This window comes from Urocitellus parryii, chromosome 4 (assembly GCF_045843805.1).
Source record: "Urocitellus parryii isolate mUroPar1 chromosome 4, mUroPar1.hap1, whole genome shotgun sequence".
Lineage (NCBI taxonomy): Eukaryota > Metazoa > Chordata > Mammalia > Rodentia > Sciuridae > Urocitellus > Urocitellus parryii.
In genome coordinates, this window is record NC_135534.1 from 6,502,175 (window position 1) to 6,526,313 (window position 24,139).

General features: G+C 36.7%; 1 protein-coding gene across 1 annotated transcript in view; it reads right to left on the reverse strand.

Moving 5' to 3' along the window:
* The window catches only part of Top6bl (TOP6B like initiator of meiotic double strand breaks), an 82,510-nt gene that overhangs the window by 32,026 nt on the left and 26,345 nt on the right, over positions 1-24,139 (reverse strand). The window contains exons 4-9 of the mRNA XM_026396586.2: positions 14,859-14,968; positions 8,131-8,214; positions 4,980-5,035; positions 4,260-4,331; positions 1,171-1,363; positions 673-823 (exon numbers count right to left, since the gene is read on the reverse strand). Coding sequence (XP_026252371.2) covers positions 673-823; positions 1,171-1,363; positions 4,260-4,331; positions 4,980-5,035; positions 8,131-8,214; positions 14,859-14,968 — 666 coding nt within the window. The remainder of the gene's footprint in view (positions 1-672; positions 824-1,170; positions 1,364-4,259; positions 4,332-4,979; positions 5,036-8,130; positions 8,215-14,858; positions 14,969-24,139) is intronic.

The window sequence follows — 24,139 nt, forward strand, 5'->3', positions numbered from 1 at the left end:
GGTCCAAATGACCAGACTACCTTCCAAATTTCAAAGGATTCAAGCCAGCAACAGAATGATAAACCTCCTAGGCATCAGTTCACATTTGCACAGTCCTATTTCCCAGTTTTATTTATTGGTCCATTTATTAACCATCCAACTTTTAGCAAAACTCACCCAAAGCTAATGTGTTCAGCCCTACATGAATAATACAGCCAGCTTGACACATTTAATACTATTATGTCTGGCATTTAGGTTGTGTTTTAATTTCTTCTAATTATTTCATATGGGTTCTACTTTCATTGGCAAGTATTTCTCTTCCACAAGAGTTCAAGGAAGCCGTTGGTCCCTTGCTCACCTTTCTAAAGCCCTTACATCAACAGATTAAGGAAAATAGAAATCCTCTGAACAAGACCCTAGAAGAAGGACCAGGAATAGATGAAGGAGTAGAAGTGAGCGAGAACCAACATCAAGCTGCAGTGCTAAACAGGCTCTGATTGGGCTTTGCCTGTCTGATACATTGCCTCACTCCAACAACCCTCAAAGGAGGCCAGTATCCCACTGTGACACCCCAGAATAAGCCATCAGATCATTGGGTCCTGTCTTTATATACACCTGCTATTTATATTTCCTTAATTTTTCTAATGTTCTTTAGGTTCTGAATTTCTGTGCAAAAAAAAAAAGGATATATACCTCCATCCAAATTGAGATCCAAATTAGGCACCATACACAATTGGTATTTCTTCCAGTCAATGAAATAACATATATCTTTCAAGACAGTAGTACTGGGCTGCTCCTGATTTGACAATACCAGAGGCAGACCAGAAGGTCCATATAGAAATACGTATAGATGCTAAAGAAAATTGCCAAATTTTAGTTTTTTTATGACTATTTATTCACTTGTATAAAACAAACAAAACACTGATTAGTCAACTCCAGCTACTCTTCTAGCCTCATTTTTCTTTCTTGCACCATCCAGTCCATGCTTCTGTCATGTTGGTTTATAGGGAAAATGCATGGCATATATATCACAGCTTATAGTTTCTCAGTTCTCTAGCAAATTAACTTGTCTTTTATGTTGGATTATATGTTTTTATACAAATAAGAACACTTCTAGATAATATACAAAGGCTTTCTTTAAAATTGGGATCTTCAAAGGCAATTGCCTTGAACTTTTTTTCAAAAGGATATGGAAACTGAAGAAATCCTGTTCAGCTGGCTGGAAAAGACCCTTGGGCTGGGGCACAGAGCAGCGGCTGGGGTCAGTATCAGTTCACCCAACAAGCCCATGCCAGCCACGTCATCAGGGATGAAAAGTGTTACTGGATGTCCTAGCACAGGGTGGATTCTGCTACAGTGTGATTCAGTTGTAATGAATTTTGGTCTACTGTCAGAAAACAGATAAGACAAATTTAACTTTTTTCCCTCTTAAGAAATTATTTTAAAAGACATTAAAAATTCCTTTTATAACCTCTAAGATATGCATAATCACATACACTATCATATCAGTTTCGCTGGTATAAGTAACTTCTGTCTCACTTAAGGAATCACAGCAATGGAAAGGGAAGAAAATTTGGCAATTCAGAGATATCATGGCTCCTGCTTTTTCTGTTTCTACTGGCAGTTTCTTATTCTCCATAGTGTATTTCACTCACTAAGATGACTCTGTTCCAAGCAGAAGTTTCTAAGGTCATTCAAAGATCAGCACTATGTGATGGGATTGTGAAGGACAAATGGCTAAAACTTGCCCCATGATACTCAGATGTCTGCTCTCACACATGCTACACTTTCCCCTGTTCATCTAGGTTTGAGACTAGGGTTTAATAGGACCAGTGAGAAAGAAATAAGACTTTCTCTCTTAGAAAAAAATCTAATGAAATTTTGTGCTTGTTTACTTTCCAACAGCTGTTTTCTAAACAGAGAAGAAATACTAGTAGTAAGCCTTTCCTCTCCCTCCAAACCAATCAATTATCCCAAAACATTGGCTCAGTAAACTCTTGTCAGTAAAGCTATGATAATTAGATGTTACCTGTAGACTTAATGATTCTACAAGATCATTAAATATATCAGGTGTAGTTTTGGATTAAAGAATAAAAAATATTCTCATTTGAGGTGTAATTTGTGCAAGAGTAAGAAAACAGAAATCATGGGCAGTTTCGAGGCTTAACCCATTAAGTCCTAAGTTTTCAATTATATGAATACTTCAACAAAGTTGACACAGGTTTATTAAAATATGTTGGCAATCATAATCTAGAGCTTATATCCTATTAAAAAATATTCTGTTTTAGTTGAGGTTGGAAACAATACTTTTATTTCATTTTTATGTGGTGCGGGGATTGAACATAGTGCCCTGCATGTGCTAGGTGAGCACCTCAGCCCCTTATATATCCTTTATTTTTATTTTCATATATATATGGAAAATTTCTTCCAAATACTCTACTCATATTTTAGGTGACTAAAATATACCTCAAAAAACATATTTATTTATTTATTTATGGTATTGGGTATTGAACCTAGGATGTATAACCACTGAGCCACATCCCCAACTCTTTATTTTTTGAGACAGGGTTCAGCTCAATTGCTTAGGTCCTCACTAAGTTGCTGGGGCTGACTTTGAATTTGTGATCCTCCTACCTCAGCCTCCTGAGCCACTGGGATTACAGGAATATGCCACCACACCCAGTCATAAAATTTATTTAAAAGTTACTGTTAAGTGGTATGTTGCATGATTTAAGTATAGGACTTAACAGGTTAAGATCTATGACTCTGGGGCTGGGGTTGTGGCTCAGTGGTAGAGTGCTCGCCTGGCACGTGCGAGGGGCTGGGTTTGGTCCTCAGTACCACATAAAAAGAAATAAATAAAATAAAAATATTGTGTCCAACTACAACTAAAAAAAATATTTAAAAAATGAAAAAAAGGGCTACTGCTGGGGCTCAGCAGTAGCGTTCTTGCCTGGCATGTGTGAGGCACTGGGTTCGTTTCAGCACCCCATATAAATAAATAAAATAAAGGTCTATCAACAAAAAATATATTTTTTAAAAAGATCTATGACTCCTTGGGGCATATAAACAGGCAGAAACCATTGCATTTATGCAACTAATGTATTAGTTGGACTTAAGCACACTTAGATCTTTTTTTGTATATTTCATGTTCACCTTGGACTCTGTGGTAGCTGGATAACAAAGGAACCCATGACAGAGGGTTCTGTATGTCCAGATTATTTACCATTTCATCCATAGATGTATATTTTTGGTCTGAAGGAGGCAGAGCTAGCAAGAGAGAGATTTCCAAACCCATGCAAAAAGCTGATGCCCCAAAACCTAACACAACAAATTCCCTTGTATTCATACTATCTCTCTAGCCAAGAGTTAAGTAAACTTTTAAATCCAGTCTTTTCATGTCTAAATGGGATTGGAATTAGTAGAGCTTGTCTCATTCCATTTATAAAAGAAAATAAGAGCTGAGTGTGGTGGCATATGCCTGTAATCCCAGTGGTTTGAGAGGCTGAGGCAGGAGAATCACAAATTCAAAGCCCACCTCAATAACTTAGAGAGACCCCAACCAAGTCAGTGAGACCCTGTCTCAAAATAAAATATAAAAAGGGCTGGGGATGTGGCTCAGTGGTTAAGCACCCCTGAGTTCAATCCCCGGTACCAAAAAAAAAAAAAAGAAGAAGAAGAAAGAAAAGAATGCTTGGAAAGGAGAAAGAATATGTCCACAGGTTAGTTAGAACATTCAAGGATCTAGAAATAATAATCAGTTTTCAATATAAAAACTTAAAAGCTTTATTTATATTTTTTAATAGAAAAATTGAAACCTGAAACATAGAAATTACGGGGTAGCTGGGTGTGGTGGTACACACCTGTAGTCCCAGCTCCATAGGAAGCTGAGGCAAGAGGACTGCTTGAGCCCAGGAGTTTGAGGCTGGCATGGGCAACATACTGAGACCTTGTTTAAAAAAAAAAAAAAAAAAAAAAAAAAGTCAGGAGCAGTGGTGCACACTTGTAATCCCAGCTACTTGGAAGCCTGAAGCAGGTCAAACAAGAGAAGTCAAAGTTCAAGGCCAGCCTAGTCAATTTAGTAAGACCCTATTTCAAAATGAAAAATTAGAAATAAGGGCTGAGGATGTAGCCCAGTGGTAAAAGGCCATTGGACTCAATCACAGGAAAAAAAATAATAATGAAATAAAATAAATGACAAGGGGAGACCATTTCCAACTCTATGCACATTCATAACAGGAGTAAAACATGGACAGGGACAACAAGGCTTTTGCTTTCACCTCACATAACGCTGACAGCTCACAACAAGAGCAATTCCATTCCACAGGTTCAAAATGGGTTCATTCTCTATCCTGCAAAGCAAAGAAAAGCTAAGCCATCTTAAACCAACCTCTAATTAATATAAATTTTGGCCTATGACTACTACCACCCCAGAGATTACTGAAATTCAGTAACCAAATAACCAAAGGAAAAATGGCAATTTTAAAGGTCACCTTCTCTAGTGAAAGGGAAAAACATGAAAGGTTCAGATGAATCTACTTACTCATTAGAAGCTAATAGAGAATAGGAAAATGTGAAGGGTCTCACAAGATTAATTTCAAGGTAATTTTGGATCAAAAAACTGTGGGGGCTGGGGTTGTGGCTCAGTGCCAGAGTGCTTGCCTCATACATGTGAGGCACTGGGTTCGATCATCAGCACCACATAAAAATAAACAAAATAAAGATATCACATCCATTTATAACTAAAATTTTTTTTTAATTAAACTGTGGGGCTGGGGTTGTAGCTCAGTAATAGAGTGCTTGCCTCAAATGCATGAGGTCCTGGGTTTGATCCTCAGTACCGCATAAAAATAAATAAATAAATAAATAAATAAATAAAAATAAAGATATTCTGTCCATCTATAAAAAATAAAATCAAACTGTGAACCTATTAGAAATAGAAACAGTAATGGCAGAGAAAAATTGTAAAGCCATAGCACTATCTTAAGTTAAGGACTTACCCAAAGATCTCTGTGGAGAGGATTCCATTTACCTTTACACTGAAATTAAATCTGATCTGCAACACAACAAATGAGGCGTGAGATTTCATATGAACCAAAAATAGAGATTTAAAACTTCTGTACTAGCCGCATGCTGTGATGCAAGCCTATAATCCCAGCAGTTTGGAAGGATGAGGCAGGAGGATCACAAATTCAAAGCCAGCCTCCGCAAAAGTGAGGTGCTGAGCAACTCAGTAAGACTCTGTCTCTAAATAAAATAACAAAATTGAGCAGGAAACGTAGCTCAGGGGTCGAGTGCCCTTGAATTCAATCCCCAGTACCCACCCCCCCAAAAAAAAACAAAACAAAAAACCTTCTATAGGGCTGGGGATGTGGCTCAAGCGGTAACGCACTTGCCTGGCATGTGCGGGGCGCTGGGTTTGATCCTCAGCACCACATAAAAATGTTGTATCCACCGAAAACTGAAAAATAAATATTAAAAGAAAAGTCTCTCTCTTAAAAAAAAAACCCTTCTATTCCTAATCATTGGAGGAAAAAGATATTCTTTAACTTTTAAAATTAATATTATTTTAATTGATAAATCATAATTATATACCTTAATGGGATACAATGTAATATTTTGGCTATTTTGAAATACATTATTATTATTACTTATAGTCACCCTACTATCTAATTATACAAGATTCAGCTTGATATGACTGCAGCCATCTGGAGTCATAACTGCCAGGATTATCCCAGAGTAACCCAGATTGGTTTTTCCTTCATAGTTCCCTAGCAATCTATAATAAATAAAACCTGTAGAATCATCTGTTGAGCTTTATGACTGGACCCTGACTCTTTGATGTGATCTTAAGAAAACCAGGTACATTCCAGCCACAATGAAGTCACTTTTGTGCTAACCCCTAAATATGCCCCTCTTTCTGACCCAAATTTGGGGATCCAAATGGTTTTGCTGCTGCCCAGAACTACACTTCTGTCAGGGAGTCCCCAAATAAATTTGTACTCTATACAATCTTAAGATTTCCTGGCCTCTCTTTCTTCAGTCTTGTGGCACCTTGGAGCCAATCCTAGTACAACAGAATTGGATTATTCTGGAACAGCAACAGATCCCCAAAACTTCTTCCTCCTAACTGAAATTTTGGACTCTCTGACCCTATTCCCTCCTCCAAACTTCCCCTAACCTCTGGTAATCCCCATTATATTCTCTACTTCTATGAATTCAATTGTTTTTGATTCCCACATAAGTGAAATCATGTGATATTTGTTTTTCTGTGCCTGGCTTATTTTAATGGATAAAGAAAATATTTCATGCTAACACAAAGGGATACTATTCAGTCTTAAAAAAAAAGAAGAAAATTCTATTATTTCTGACAACATGGATGAACCTGGAAGAAAAGTATACTCTTTATCACTTTTTTTTCCACTTGATCTTTATTCCTTTTTCAATTGTACTCTCACTAAGCTTACTTAAAACTTGCCTGTTCTATACAAATTCTCAGTCTCAAATATAATTTAACTCCTACACTACAATTCTAGGTGGTCTCAAATTATAAGGAAATCCTGCTCCTTAGCCATTCTTCCAAATTATCCCTTCTCTTTTTTAAGGGAACTATCTTTTTTTCCTTTCTCTGTACTGGGGATTGAACCCAGGGGTGCTTATCCATTGAGCCACATCCCTAGCCCATTTTATTTTTTATTTGGAGACAGGACCTTGTTAAGTTACTTAGGGCCTCACTAAGCAGTTGAGGCTGGCTTTGAGCTTGCAATCTTCCTGCCTCAGCCTTCTAAATCACTGGGATTACAGGCATGTGCCATTGAACCTGGCAGAACTATCAATCTTATTTCTATTATTATCCAAAATATAATAAATGAATAATTCTTTATATTTTCCTTTGCTTTTTCTTCCCTATATCCATTTGACTTTATGTCCTCTCTCCAATTTGCATTACTGTTCTAATTATTCCATTTCAATCTACATTTTTCTATATAACAAGGTAACAGGGTACTCTAAAGCCAGATTGCCTGAGTTCAAATCCTGACTCTGCAAGTTCCTTAACCTTTGTACCATAATTTTCTCAGCTATAAAGTGAGGTTGATGATAACAAAATCTACTTCATGTAGGGAGTTGTGAGGCTTAAATGCATAAGTGTATGGAGACACTTGGAATTGTGAATCCTGCTAAAGACAGAAGAAAAGGGGAGATTAAATGACATGCTTAATGATATTCCTCTTATAAATATCTAACTACAGATAATAATAAAAATTTTAGCTTTTCAATGTTCAAGATATTATTCAAATTTGGAAATAATATCCAAATTTCCTTATTTGCTCTTATAATCACTTTAGAAAAGAAGGAGATCACCTGTAAGGTTTATTACCTAAGTTGGAAAAAAAATAAAGCACGGAGGAGGGAAAACAGGTATCTAAAGTGATACAATAAAGTAGTAAGAAGATGCTAATAAGCTGGGCGCAGTGGAATTACAGCACATGCCTGTAATTCCAGTGGCTCAGGAGGCTAAAACAGGAGGATTGTGAGTTCAAAGCCACCCTCAGCACAAGTGAGGTGCTAAGCAACTCAGTGATTCCCTGTCTCTAAATAAAATACAAAATAGGGCTGAGGATGTGGCTCAGTGGTCAAGTGCCCCTGAGTTCAATACCTGGTACCACCACCACCCCCAAAAGAAAAAGCAAGAAGATGCTAATAAGAATCCAAAAGAAAGCTCTTTATTCACAGGGCCTTTTTAGGTGTATGACATAACCAACATTAAAACTGTCCTGGCTGGGAGCATAATTCAGAGTATGTGTTTTGCATGTGCAAAGCCCTGGATCCTTAGTACAAAGGGAAGGGAAAAGGGAGAGGAGAAGGGAGGAGAAGGGAAGGGAAGGGAAGGGAAGGGAGGGGAGGGGAGGGGAGGGAAAAGAGAGGAAGGGAAAGAAAGGGGAGGGAAGGAAAAGAAAGGAAGGGAAGAGCGGGGAAGGGACAGGATTACTTGAAGGGCATAGAAACCAAATCAATCCAATATTATAAGTTTTGATGATCTCCATTGAAAAAATGAAAAACAATAAACTTCCATGTCCTTCCAGAGTAGAATTTTCTTGAGAACATATGACTTAAACAAGAGAAGCAATATTGTGCAAAAGAATAGCTTACCTTGTGGTGTATGATGATGATTTTGCGTAAAAAATGTTTTATGATCAGACAATCTGTCATCAAAGTTCTGGGCTTTTCATCAACCTGTAACAATGCAATAAAAACATCCACCACGAATATACAAACCCAAGGGCACAAATGAATTCAATATGGTGTTTCTTTTTTTTAAAAAAAGAGAGAGATAATTTTTTTAATATTTATTTTTTAGTTTTCAGCGGACACAACATCTTTGTTTGTATGTGGTGCTGAGGATCGAACCCGGGCCGCACTCATGCCAGGTGAGCGGGCTACCGCTTGAGCCACATCCCCAGCCCTGGTGTTTCTTCCTATAAAAATAACTATACCTCAGAAAGCTTTTTGTTTATCCAAGGAGAAACATCTTTGAGAATGAGAATTATACACAAAAGGGAATTTAAATAGCCATCATTTTGGGGGTTAGAGTGCCTATTTTATGGAATTTGAGGAGATACATGAGTAAAACCTATAATGTCAAAGCCACCTTTTGAAACAAATTCAAAATTAATTTGGATTAGAGCTGAGAAAAGTAACTATCTTAATTCTACTATTTTAATGTCTATGACACTCTGTATTAAGATTCTGAGTGGAGTCAAAGAAGCAGACACTTGAATTCATTCATTTATTGAATTAATTTATTCAAATATTTATCTATAAGGAAAAGCTACAGAGTAACCTCAAAAGTCAGAAGACCTGTGTTCTAGTATTGGCTCTGTAAAAAATATTTTAAATTACCATGAAAAAAAAATAACTTCCCTACTCTGAACCTCATTTTCTGGTCAGCAAAACAAAGATAATACCTACATGGAGACACTTATAATAATGACTGGCAAATAAAAAACACTGAACCCTGATGAAACTTAAAAAATGTAGAAAGACAGCATGAGGAAAGAGAGGAATTATATGACATGCTTCACTATATTCATCTTTATTAACATGTCTAACTATAGAATTCTACCCTATCTACCTCACAGAATGGTTTTAAGGATCTTCATACCTGAAAGCAAATGTTGTATATGGTAGCAGTAATGGACAGCACTTGTCATTGCCTACAATGTGACCAGCATTGTGCAGGTGCTACATGTACATTACCTCACAACAATCCTGTAATGTAAGTACTATGATCCCCATTGGAGGAAAAACAACAACAAAAAAGGATCAGAGAATTTAGGCAACTTGTCAGTAGTCACTTAGCTCTTCAGTGATAGAGATGGAATTTGACCCTAAGTCTTTCCAATCCTAATTGCTCATGCTTTTCCAATATACTGTGATACTTCCCTACAAACATAAGATGTACCTTTTTAATTTTTCAACAATGGCTTTCTCTATTCTAGGAATGGTGCAAAAGTATCTTACTTTTACTTCATTTAACCATCATAGAAGATGTATACATAACCCATATTTTTTTACAGGTGAAAAAATTTTCAGAGGTTACACAACTTGCTCAAAGTTAGCCAGGTCAATTTGGCTCCAAATCTTTAGTATTAACCACTTTCCTATAATGACTCACTACATTTAATACAGTGTCCCTAAAATCAGAGTTAGAAACAGTCTCCTAGAAAATGAAGATGTCCAGGAAAATGAAAGTACAGTCAGAAATCAGCAAGTTCTTGTTAACGGCTTAGGAAATACAGAGAGCCATGTACTAGATATATTTTTAGTGGAATAAACATTGTCCCTGAACTCAGAATCCCAAAATACAATAAAGAATGTAGCCAAACACAGTGATGCAAGCCTGTAATCCCAGCAGCTCTAGAAGCTGGGTCAGGAGAATTGTGGGTTCCAAGTCAGTCTAAGCAACTTAGCAGGATCTGAGCAACTTAGTGAGACCCTGTCTCAAAATAAAAAATAGGGCTGGTAATGTGGCTCAGTGGTTAAGTACCCATGGATTCAATTGAAAGGAGGAAGGAAAGAAGGAAGGAAGGAAGGAAGGAAGGAAGGAAGGAAGGGAGGGAGGGAGGGAGGGAGAGAGGGTGAAAGGAAAGAAGGAAGAATGGGAAAAGGGAAGGAAATGTAAATTCTTTATTAGATATTAGATAATAATTATAAATCGGCTGAAAAAGGTCAAGAACTATGTAATAGGTGGAGATCAATGAAAACATTTGAAAAAATTATTAGAAAATGCATATTAGACAATTCTAGAAAAAAGTCTAGGATTATCTATGCTTATTAATGGTACATATAATAATCACATCCTTTAAGAATTTTTAGTATAAATATTTAAACAGGAGAAAAGCAATGGTCTCTTTTAAGCATTTTCTGTATTTAATACTTTCAAAAAAACTTCTTGGAACAGTTTTAAAATCTCTATAACCTTGGTGATTACAGGGTATATCATAGAGAGGGCTAATTATAGCTAACAACAAGGCAACCAAATAAGTGAGAGCTCATTGAACAGCTCTCAGAGAGGGGCTACAATTAATAATAATGACAGCTGCCGTCTACTGAACACTTGGTACATGCAACAAGTTTATGTATGGCAGAAATTATGCCCATTTTATAGAGGAGGATCATAAGACTCAAAAAGTTAATTAATCTGTCCAAGCTTGTTAGGTGGCAGCACTCGGATTCGAACATACACCTGACCTTTTCTGAAGTCTACACACTACGATGCAATGGTGTGACTTTCCAAGAATGTTTATTTTCTGTCTGAATAGGGTAGGATAGGGCTGGGGAATGTAGCTGAGTGGTAGAGTGCTTGCCTAGCATGTATGAGGCCCTGGGTTCCATCCCCAGTACCACAAAAAGAAAAAAAAATGATTCTTGTGAATGCGGTAATATATAATCTTTCCCCCCCCCAGTGCTAGGGATCAAATCCAGGGCTTTGTATATGCTAGGCAAGCACTCTACCACTCAGCTACATCACCAGCCCCCGTCATTATATGTTATGGAGCTTGACAGGAAATGCTTATATATAACTACTCAATATATGCATTTACTTATTCTTAAAACATGTTGGGCTGGGGTTGTGGCTCAGTGGTAGAACACTAGCCTAGCATGCGTGAGGCCCTGGGTTCAATCCCCAGCACCACATAAAAATAAATAAAATAAAGGTATTGTGTCCAACTACAACTAAAAAATAAATATTTTTTAAAAACCCACTAATGTATATTATTATGCATACCTAGGCCTACAGAGATACATAATACAATCTCTGAATTAGAAGAATTCACATAGTTCAGAAGGAAGAGACATATGAATATGACATTTCATATGTCAAAGTGCAAAGTTCTATAATTTAGGTATATGAGGTGCTAAAGGAACACACAAGATAATTGGCATCTAACTCAGACTGAAAGGATAAAGTGATCTAATGACAGGTTAGCAGAAGACAGTTAACCCTTTTAAGTTCTATTCATAGAGAGAAACACACAGAGAGATAGACAGACAAAGAACACAAAGTCTATAGTTGAATATCAGAAACCCAGTACCCCAGCATGGCACATCTACAGAAGCAGTAAACTTACTTAAGTGCTATTATTAAAAAATCAATGCTGACAGTTCTGGAAGCAGAAACCACTAGAGAACCATGTGGTTTTAGTCTTAACCTCTAAAGGCAAGTCTGATATAATAGTTCATGTTCAAACATCAACTGATACAATCATGGGCCCTCTGCTGCTCTCCTGAAGAATGTCTCAGTCTCTCATTTTTTCCATTCCATATTTGATTGATAGGTAGGCAGGTAGGTAGGCAGACAGACAGATAAATGGATACAGAGATACAAATATGGAGATATGTTTGTGCATATATGTTTATATGCATGTTATCTCCATGCATTTTATCTTTTAATATTGTTAGAAAAATAATATAAAACTGGGTAAGGTTGTTCAGAAGACCTTGTGAAATCAGACTGCTTTGGAGAAACACATTACCCAGCCTTATGAGCCTCAAGATGTAGGACTCACACTGAGCATAAACACAAAACCCAACATCTCTCCTAAATGAGCTTCCTCAGTCTCCCTTGAGATTAATTTTCCCCACAGGCCCAAATCAATGGATCATTTATATTAGTTTTTCATAGATGTCACCATTAAGTAGTCTTTGCTCTCAAATTTTCTAATCAACCCTTCTCCCCAACTGATGTATTTATAATGAAATATTTTGCAAACTCCCCCTTTTCTCTTTTCACTTTCATCATTCCAGTGTGTTTTAAATAGCTACACACCATTATAAACAATATGATGTAGTGGAAGAAATGCTTTGAGGAAACTCTTGTTCCCTGAGGCTAATGCTGTCTGGCTATACTACTCTTTACCCTGTATTCTCCAGCACGAACTTGCTCCTGGTCACTAAGCTCACGGTTTTTGTCTGTACTCCAAGCCTGACTTTCACATCCAAGTAGATGACCAAAGGGCTGGGGGTATGGCTCAGTGGTACAGTGCTTGTCTACCATGCATGAGGCCTTGGGTTCAATTCCCAGCACCACAAAATAAGACAGTGTTTTGTTCCTACTAATTAGATGACCAGCCTTAGCAACAACTCTGTCTCAGTTTCCTGATCTCCTCAAAGATAATGACTTTAACTTCCACTCATTTTCAGCTAATTATTTCCATGGCCATACTTTGGAACTGGTCCATTCTGGAAACCTTAAATTGAAATGTCCAACTCTGATGTGAAAAGATGTATACCAAGATGTTAACACTGGTTTCTTTGATAGGCCAAATTATATGTGCTCTGAATGTTTGCTTTGGTCATACTTCAATTCTTCTGAGGGAAACACTGCTTTTACAATAAGAAGGAAAACAAGAGAAACTTTATCACTTTCATAACAACTTCCTAATAAGTGTTTGAATTTACTTTTATTCAGTAAATCTGATTTTCCATCTATCAAGACTTTAGACATGGACCCTTTCCTTTGGGTAAGGTGCTCTTTCTCTTGGCTGCCACAACTATCAGTGCTTACATCTCATGATTATACATCAATCTTTCCCTTTACACCCCAAGTTCCTTGAGATCAGGTAACATGGCTTGGAACTCTGTACCTACAGTTCCTGGCTCAATGTAACTAACTTGAATAGACAAAAGTTTCTCAAAGAATGAATGAATTAATATTGAAATAGCACTGACATACATGAATAATATGACCTACAGATTCAAGTTCTAATTCTGCCACTTGACTCTCATATGACTCTGGAAAAGTCAGTCAAATTCTCTGAATCTCAGTTCTCTTATCTATAAAATGGAGTGATTATACTTATATATATATCCACCTTATCAAATTGTCAGGAGGCTTAATTATCGTTCCTTGTTCAGACTGGCTAAAAAAATATAACCTCATTTTCTAAAATTGCTTTTCATGGTTCACTGGAATCACCTTTTTATTGCTACTTGACATTAGTAGTTTCAGAGCTGACTAACCATTAATTGTTCTACATGGTTTACCTTTCCTTCTCCTAAAGAAGATAAGGCATAGCCAGGGGTTTCTGTGGTTCTGATGTTGTACCCATTCCTTTCACAAGGGGCCAAATCATTATTCAAATGTGGAAAAAGGCTTCTCAAGTGTTTCCTTGGAGAATGTTTGAATAATTTTAATTCTTTACATCTCTACCAAATCCAAGAAAAGAGAGACATAGAGCCAGAAAATTATTAAAGAGAATGAAGAACTTAATTGTCACTTTCATAAACCTGGAATACAAATAAATCAATAAAGAGATATCTAAACCAACTGAATAAAAAGATATACAAATAGGATATGCACTGGAAATTCATTTTTATTTTCTTTACCAGGAGATTCAAATTCAAATAAGAGTTTATTTCAATGGTTCCCAAACTGCATCTGAGATTTTAAAAAATAATTCAAAAACCTAGGCCACACCTCTATGAACCAAATTGTGTCACTCAAAATTCATATGTTGAAGCCCTAACTCCCAGAATCACTCTACTTGTAGGTGGGGGACTTAAGAAAATAATATAAGGTATTAAAGTGTTTCTTCTTATAGGGACACCAGAGATCTCTCTCTTTCTTCATGCAGATGCTGAAGAAAGGCCATGTAAAAATATATAGCAACAAGGCAGCAATTTGTTTTCTGGTGAGAGGTCTCACCTAAAAGTAACACTAATGGCACCATTTATTTTTAGACATAGTCTTATTGTATTGTCATATTGTCTAGACTGGTCTTGTACTCTTGCGTTTAATCCTCCTGCCTCAGCCTCCAGAGTGCTGGGATAACAGGCAAAAACTACTCTTCCCAGCCCTGATGGCACCTTGATCTTGTTCTTCTAGGCTCAAGAACTGTGAGAAATTAAATCTCTATTTTTAAGCAACAATATTGTGGCATTTTGTTATAGCAGCTCAGGCAGACTAATGCAACTCTCCAGATCAATTAAATCACAATCTTCTGGATTAGGATACAGACATTAGTATTTGGAAGTGCCCAGATAATTTAATATCTACACAGGAAAGTTTGAGAACCAATATCTCTTATTTTACTTTAAACCTGGACCTCTGATGGACCTAGGCTTTTTCCTATTATTAGATTTGTAGAAAAATAAGAATCAGCCAGGTGCAGTGACACACATCTATAATCCAGAGACTCGGGAGGCTGAGATAAGAGGATTCTAAGCAATTTAGTGAGACCTTGTCTCAAAAATAAAAAATAAAAAAGACTGAGAACATAGCTCAGTGGTACACTAGGTTAAATCCCCCGTACCAAAAAAATAAGAAGGGAAAAAATTAAATCACCAGTAGTTTATAAAACTAGGACATAGCTTGCCTCAAAAATCATCTGGAAGGATGTTGCCCCTGATGTGTCCAGAGAATAGCTACCTTCCCCTGAAGTTGAAGTCAGCTTTGCAGAGAATCCAGGCAGTATAGATTGTAGTTCTGTGTGAGAAGAAATGGCAACAGAGTAGATCAATCAGTTTGGATAAGGACCAGAGCCTCTGGAATTGTTTATTAAATCATCGAGCCAAGAAGGCTTTTCCTTGATGAAAAGATTACCTGAGAAATTTAAAATATGACTGAAATGGCTATGCATCATCAAAATTGTTTAAACATTTAGAATTACTTTCTGGGGTTAAGACATTTAATATCATGTTTTCAACTTTTCACATTTGCTAAATCAACTTGATTCTTCAATTAATTTCTACAAAGTCATGTTCATTGCCAGCAATCTTCAGAACTGATAGTTCTAGTTGATATTATTGTTTTTCACAGATCAATTCATTACCTAATTAACACAAATCCAGAGAAGTGAACTAATTTAGAACTGAAAGCAGAAAAAATTCAAGAATGTCTCAGGCATGCTTTTTTTTTTTTTTTTTTTTGGTATCAAGGATTAAACTCAGGGGCACTCAACCACTGAGCCACATCCCCAGCCCTATTTTGTATTTTATTTAGAGGCAGGGTCTCACTGAGTTGCTTAGCACCTCGCTATTGCTGAGGCTGGCTTTGAACCAGTGATTCTCCTGCCTCAGCCTCCCAAACTGCTGGGATTACAAGCGTGCAACACCACGCCCAGCTCAGGAATGCATCTAATATAGTATGTTTATAAAGGAGGTCATCTTTAACAAACTCAAACTCTTGCCCATTTTTTAAATAACTTAAACTCAAACTCTTGCCCATTTTTTAAATAACTTTTATTTATTTATTTTTATGTGATGCTAAGGATCAACCCCCCTGCCTCATACATGCTAGGCAAGTGCTTTACCATTGAGCTACAACCCCAGCCCCAAAATCTTGCCCATTTAATTTGTAAATTAACTACTTGGCACATTCATATATGTTGATTCAGAACTTTATATAAAGTATTGGTGAGCTGTGGGTCATCCACACAAACATCAAAGTATACACCACATATTCCCTGGCACTCATATTACAAGTAAACAATCAAACCTGTATTTTGTAAAATGTTATCCTTTATTTACCCTCCATATTAATACAATATGGAGAACGAAAGAAATATAAAGATAAAATATCAGTGTTGCAAATTTTACCTTGTAAATGAGGTTGACGATGTTGACATACCAAAACATCAACTTTAAAAAACAAGTAAAAATAAAATATATCCTAAAATAATAGAACAAGTTATCTCCTAAGGCATTCATTCATACTTATATCTAATAGTGTTTTAACCTTTTCAAAGAAGTATGGACATTTCCAAGATCAAGTTCTAGCTATCAATTTTAATGGTAGTATTTTTCTTGCCATTAGCTTGGTTTTCAAACCTAATTTAGTCACAAAGCCCTAGATGATAATATGGCAGCAAGGTTATGCTACATTGAAGTTTAATAAGCTTGGCGAAGAACCAGGATGCTTTACCACTGATTGACTTCCTGACCTCAGGCAACCTCTTTATTCTGATTCAATTACATTTCTGAGAAATAAAGAAAAACTGTTCCTGAATCTTCCTTCTCTTTTAATAAGCCCATACAGAAATGTGGGGGGTGTGGGTACAGGTGAAAAGGCTTATAAATGACTTTTTTAGAAATATTTTTTTATTTTAAAATTTTTAATATATTTTAAAGTTGTTGGCCTTTTTTTATTTATATGTGGTGCTGAGAATCAAACCCAGTGCCTCACACATGCTAGACAAGCGATCTACCACTGAGCCACCACCCCAGCTAGAAATCTTAATAACAATTGTGTGTGTGTGTGTAGTGCTAGGGCTTGAACCCAGGGTCCTGTGCATGATAGGCAAGCATTCATGCAACTGAGCTATATCCCCAAGCCTCTCTTAATAACAATTTAAAATAAATTATATAGTTATTTTGGAGAAGAGCAATTTCAACTGTCTGACTCCACACACCAAAAAGCAAGCAAGCAAGCAAGAAAACAAACAAAAGATAGATGGATTGGCTAGAGTTAAATATAAAAAGGTAAATACTAGCTAATGAAAGACTTCTGTTTTAAGATAAATTGAGCACATGTTGAAATCTTATCTTCCCAAACATATAAAATGATGGGAAAAATGGTGGGGGGAGGTAATGTGGATTTAACCCAGGGCCTTATGCATGCTAGGCAAACTTTGAGCTATACCCCAGGCCTAGAACACATATTTTTAAATTAATAAAGACAGTTATGGGAAGGAAAAAAAAAGAAAAGGGAAATCTTATAGTCAAGAAATGGAGAGATATTTTTCTTCCCCTGTCTTCAAAATGAACAACAAAAAGTGAGCAAGTGAGAGAATCCATCATGGTAAACAAAGTCTAAAGATATACTATATTTGGGGCCTGCACTGGGGGATAAATGGAGCTAATATTGCAATACTCAAAATTTTAAGACTAACAGCCACCCAGATAACATAGGAAGTCTAAGCAAGGGACCAAAATGTGAATGAAAGCCAGAGATATATTGCCTGCCAAGGGACACTGGCAGCAGCATCACTGATTTAGAAAAAGGGTCTTAGAACTATGATATATAAGCGCCTACAGGATTCAGAACTATACTGTCCACCGAGACACAGGAGCTTTGTATCTTGCCACCCAAATACAGTTTAATCCAAGATATATACAATGCAAGGCTAGGCTCATCAACCCTGAGAACCTCCCACTGTAGCTATCAATACACAATGTACCCAAGTTAAATAGATCACAGCCATTTATCCCTAAACTAAAAATTACCAAGCTATGGAGATCAATACCATGAAAACTATAACATATACCAAACAGCATTTATACCCAAGGAAACTGAGTTAATAGAATAATCTGGGACTTTAAGTATCTATATTCTAAACCTTTGAAGAGAAAATAAGTCATGAAACACAACTAAAAGCCATGGGAAAAATCTTATTAGAAATCTTGGAAATTGAAGATAATGGCTTGAAATTAAAACCTAATGAATAGTTAAACTGGATAAGAGTAAATTTAAAAGAAAAATTAGTAAATGAATGTTCATTACAGCATTATTCATAATTGCCAAAATTGGAAATAACTCAAATGTCCACCAAATGATAAATGGTTTAACAGTAGACTATTTCAGCCATAAAAATAAATGAAGTATAGGGCTGGGGTTGTGGCTCAGTAGTAAAGCGCTCACCTGGTACATGCGGGGCACTGGGTTTGATCCTCAGCACCACATAAAAATAAATAAAGGTATTGTGTCCACCTACAACTAAAAATATATATATTTTAAAAATAAATGAAGTATTCACTATAATATCAGTGAAACTTAGTTAAAGCAGTCAGACACAAAAGGCCACATGATTCCATAATGTTCAAAATAAGTCAATCGATGTATATAAAAAGTAGATCATATTTGCCAAAGAATAGGGGATGAGGGTAAGTGGAATGATTGCTTCTGGGCATAGGGTTTCTTTTTAAGTGATGCAAATACACTGGAATTAGATGGCAATGATAATTACACAGTCTTATGAATACACTAAAAACCTGTGAACACATTAAAATGGCGTGTTATGATGTATTATATCAATTAAAAGGAAAAAAGGTAAAAGACATGAAAAATAGGTCAGAAGAAATAATTATGACTGATAATTTTCATAAAACAAATATAGATGTAAGTATTAGTTGAAAAAATTAACCAGGTATGCCAGGCACGGTGGAGCATATCTGTAATTTCAGTGGCTCAGGAGGCTGAGGCAGGAGGATTTCGAATTCACAGCCAGCCTCAGCAACTTAAGAGACCCTGAGCAACTTAGCAAGACCCTATCTCTAGATTAAATATAAAAAGAGCTGGGGATGGGCTGGGGATGTGGCTCAAGCCGTAGCGCGCTCGCCTGGCATGCATGCAACCCGGGTTCGAGCCTCAGCACACATACAAACAAAGATGTTATGTCCGCTGAAAACTAAAAAATAAATAAATATTAAAATTCTGTCTCTGTATCTCTCTCTCTCTCTCTCTCAAAGAGCTGGGGATGTGGCTCAGTGGTTAAGTGCCCCTGGGTTCAATCCTTGGTACCAATAAATAATAATTTCTGTGATGGTGGTAATGTTGAAATCTAGTTATATTTTGTTTTGTTTTGTTTCAAGAGACTCAGCAAATCAATTAACTAGTTGGTTTTTAACATAGCCTTATTTAATAATGTTTGTAAATAATATGATAGTAAATAAAGCAGTAATACTAATGTATTTCTAAGAATGAGGATAATTAAGACAAAAGATGAAAAGCCCTTTTGGTTGGCTCTGTGGCTTGATGTCATTAGTTACACTGGCTAATTATTTCTGTATTATAAAACAGCTGACATCCTTTTAAAAAGGAAACAGAAAGCAGGACATTTTAATGAGGATCAGCAATCTTTCGGAAAATCTTCATTCAGGGCCTTAAAAAGCAGAGGGATTAGTGACCCTGGCTGCATATTCATAAAGCTCACCAGTCCAGAAGCCAGTCAGCAAAGGCATGGTTACTCAGGTCTCCAACTAAGGACATAGATTGAGAACGGAGGGAGAAAAACTTAATCATCTGCAGACTGCAGACGCTGCTGCCCAGCCCAGAGGTCTCTTCTCTCCGGAGGGCCTCTGTTACCTCCTAAGTGAATCCAACAGCCACCTCTGAGGTTGCTGCTGCTGAACCAGAAATCTCCTGTCAATCAACCGCCGCCATTGCTGCCTCGGTTTCTGATGCTGCCAGGTTGCAGTTGCCTGGAAGTCTTCTTTCTAGGTGTTGCTGCCACAGAAGAAACCAATGCTCTGGATGTAACTGAAGCTGACAATGATGCTGACCTCTGGAGATCGCCTGGTGACCTATCCCTACTACTGCCTGTTGCTAACAACCACTGCCACTACTGCTGCTACCACAGCCTAGAGGATTTTGGGGGAAGACTCCAGGTTTGGCTGCTGTGGCTGCACCCATTTGGGGACACCAGCCAGGGCCTGGGACCTGGGTGCCAGCAGGTACCACCACAAGAGCCTCTGTCTGGGGACTCCAGTTGGGACCTGCAGGTCCAGTGCGGGGGGGGGGGGGGGGTGTCTGAGGGTTTGGAAGAGCCTGAGGTCTTCCTGCTGAGAGTGCTGGTGGCCCTTGTCTTGCTGCTGCATCTCGGGATTGCTCCTTTGCATGAGTGTATCCCTGGTGGTCTCTTTACAAATAGGAGATCTTAGGACTGCAGCGTAGGCCATCCTGAGGTATCTGAAGCCCAGATTGGTGGGATACAGACTGGGTTTGGAAGGGCTGATCTGGGTTTGGTGATTCCGAAAGACGTCAGAGACAGGGCTGAGAAACTGTTGAACACTGACAGTTCGACTTTCCAGCAAGATTTAATTTATTTTTTGATTCACTAATCTCTCTACCATATTTGGAACAGGATGTTTTTTATGCATCAGTGTGTGGAAGACAATGATATATGAATGCTGTTTTGCATTTTTGTTGTATTCTTATGTCTTTAATGTTTTTCTCTTTGTTCGTGTTCTTCCTCTCTCTTGTCTATTTACTCGGATTTTTTTCCCCAACTTTTCTCCAATAGTCAGTCTCTGTTGGCTCCTCTTCCACTCTTCCTGTGAATTTTTACATCTAGCTTCCCTCTTTCTCCCTTGCAAATATTGCATACTACACTACCTCTGTTCTCTCTTGCACTATCTGAAATTATAAATAGTTTTAACAAATGTTCTGTTTGTACCGTAGACAGTTATTGAACTCATCATTTTGGTTTAATTCGAGAAAGCAATAGACGCCTTAGTGGGAGCTATTAGGTTTAAGGCTATATATTGTGTACACTGGAGGCTGTTGATATCGGTCTCACCAATAAAGGCGAAGCACAGGAAACCTTCAAGGACACTACAGGTCTACAGGGTAGAATTTATCCTACTTTAGATCCATACTTTTAGATGGGAAAACAAACTAACAACATGAAAAAACAAAGTAATAAAACACCCCAAACAAACCAAAATGCTTCAACAACAGATGTCACTGATAACCAAATTTAAGAGTTATTGTAATAGATGAAGGAGCAGAGACACAAACCAAAGGAATGCACAATCTTTTCAATGATATAATAGAAAATTTCCCAAACCTAAAGAATGGAATGGAAAGTCAAATACAAGAAGCTTACAGGACCCCAAATGTACAAAATTACAGCAGACCCACACCAAGAAACATTATAATGAGACTGACTAACAGAGAATAAAGATAAAATCTTAAAGGCTGTGAGAGAAAAAAATCAAATTATGTATAGGGGGAAACCAATTTCGATATCAACTGATTTCTCAGCCCAGACTCTCAAAGCTAGGAGGTCCTGGAATAATATATTTGAAGCTCTGAAAGAAAACAGATGCCAACCAAGAATTTTATATCCAGAAAAATTAAGTTTCAGATTTGAAGATTAAATTAAAACATTCCATGATAAACAAAAATTAAAAGAATTCACAGCTAGAAAGCCTACAAAACAGAGCATTTTCAGCAAAATATTCCATGAAGATGAAGTGAAAAAAAAAGTGAAAACCAGCAAAGGGAGGATATACACTAAAGGAACATTCAACCAAATGAGAAACTAAGACAAATCAAAAACCAGAAATAAATCAAAATGGCAGGGAATACAAATCATATCTCAACAATAACCTTGAATGTTAACAGCCTAAATTCATCAATCAAAAGACATACACTGGCAGATTGGATTAAAAAGAAAGAACCAACAGTATGCTGTCTTCCAGAGAATCACCTCATAGGCAAAGACATCCACAGGCTAAAGGTGAAAGGATGGGAAAAAACTTATCACTCATATGGATTGTGTAAATAAGCAGGGGTCCATTCTCATTTCAGATAAAGTAGACTTCAAACCAAAGTTAATCAGAAGAGACAAAGAAGGACATTTCATTCTTCTTAAGGAAAGTATATATAAGCAGGACTAATAATTATAAATACTTATGTGGGCTGGGGTTGTGGCTCAGCGGTAGAGCGCTCGCCTCGCACGTGCGAGACCCTGGGTTCGATCCTCAGCACCACAAAAAAAAAAAAAAAAAAAAAAAAAAAACAAGTGAAAAAAAGGTGTTGTGTCCAATTACAACTAAAAAATAAATATTAAAAATTTTTTTTAAAAAAATAAATACTTATGCCCCAAACAATAGAGCATCTAGGTACATCAAACAAACCCTTCTCAATTTCAAGAGTCAAATAGACTACAATAAAATAATACTGGGTAACTTTAACACACCTCTCTCACTACTGAACAGATCTTCCAAACAGAAACTAAATAAGAAAACTATAGAACTAAATAATGCAATCAATAATTTAGACTTAACAGACATAGAATATTTCATTCATCAATGAGCAAATATACTTTCTTCTCAGCAGCACATGGCTCCTTCTCTAAAATAGACCATATCTTATGCCACAAAGCAACTCTTAGTAAAAATATAACAAAAAAAACAGAGATAATATCCTGCATTCTATCAGACCACAATGGAATAAAATTAGAAATCAACGATAAAATAAAAAATAAAAGCTACTGTAACAAATGGAGATTAAATAATTCACAATTGAATGATGAATGGATAGTAGAAGAAATCAGGATGAAGTAAAAAAAAAATTCTTAGAGGTAAATAAGAACACTGATACAACATATCAAAATCTCTGGGACACTATGAAGGCAATACTAATAGGAAAGTTTATTGCATGGAGTGAATAAAGAGTCAACAAATAAATGACCTAACACTATATCTATATAACCCTAGAAAAAGAAATTAACACCAAAAGCAGTTGAAGTCAGGAAATAATTAAATCAGAGCTGAAATTAATGAAATCGAAACAAAAGAAACAATTGAAAAAACTGACAAAACAAAAAGTTGGTTCTTTGAAAAAATAAATAAAATAGATAAACCCCTGGCCATGCTAACAAAGAGAAAAAGAGAGAAAACTCAAATTACTAAAACACAAAATGAAGAAGGAAATATCACAATGAACATGTCTGAAATACAGAAAAATAATTAGAAACTATTTTGAAAATTTAAACTCTAATAAAATAGAAAACATCAAAGACATCGATAAATTTCTAGAGACATATGACCTACCCAAACTGAATGAGGAGATCAGACATGCTTTAAACAGATCAATTTCAAGTAATGAAATAGAAAACGCCATCAAAAGCCTACCAACCAAGAAAAGCTCAGGACCAGATAGATTCTCAGCCAAGTTCTACAAGACTTTCAAAGAAGAATTAACACCAATACTCCTCAAAGTATTCCATGAAATAGAAAAGACAGGAACACTTCCAAACTAATTCAATGAGGCTTATATCACCAAAACCAGAAAAAGACACATCAAGGAAAGAAAAACTTCAGACCAATATCTCTGATGAACATAGATGTAAAAATTCTCAATAAAATACTGGCAAATTGGGCTGGGGTTGTGGCTTAGCGGTGGAGTACTCACCTAGCATGTGCGAAGTCCTGGGTTTGATCCTCAGCACCACATAAAAATAAATAAATAAAGGTATTGTGTTCAATGACAACTAAAAAAAAAATTTTTTTTTAATTCTGGAAAATTTTATCAAAAACATATTCAGTAGATAGTACACCATGATCATGTGGGACTCATCCCAGGGATGCAGGGTTGGTTCAACATATGGAAATCAATAAACATAATTCATCATATTAATAGACTTAAAAACAAGAATCAGGGGCTGGGGTTATAGCTCAGCAGCAGAGCGCTTGCCTTGCACATGTGAGGCACTGAGTTCAATCCTCAGCACAACATAAAAGTAAATAAAGATACTGTGTCCATATTTTAAAAATCTTTAAAAAACAAGAATCATATGATCATCTCAACAGATGCAGAAAAAGCATTTGACAAAGTATAGCACACCTTCATGTTCAAAACACTAGAAAAACTAGGAATAGTAGGAACATACTTCAACATTGTAAAAGCCTATGCTAAACCCAAGGTCAGCATCATTCTTGTTGGGAGTCTCCCCGGCTCCAAAGACTAACTTCCCCATCCCCTGAGAAGAGCTGTCCAATGGTGAGCCCTGCTGGCTCACAAGATCCTTACCCACCAATCAGACTAACCCTCCTGACTCACATGATCCTTACCCTCCAATCAGACTAGCCCTGCTGACTCACATGATCTTTACCCACCAATCAGAAAGTACCCCATGCCAACTGTCAAACC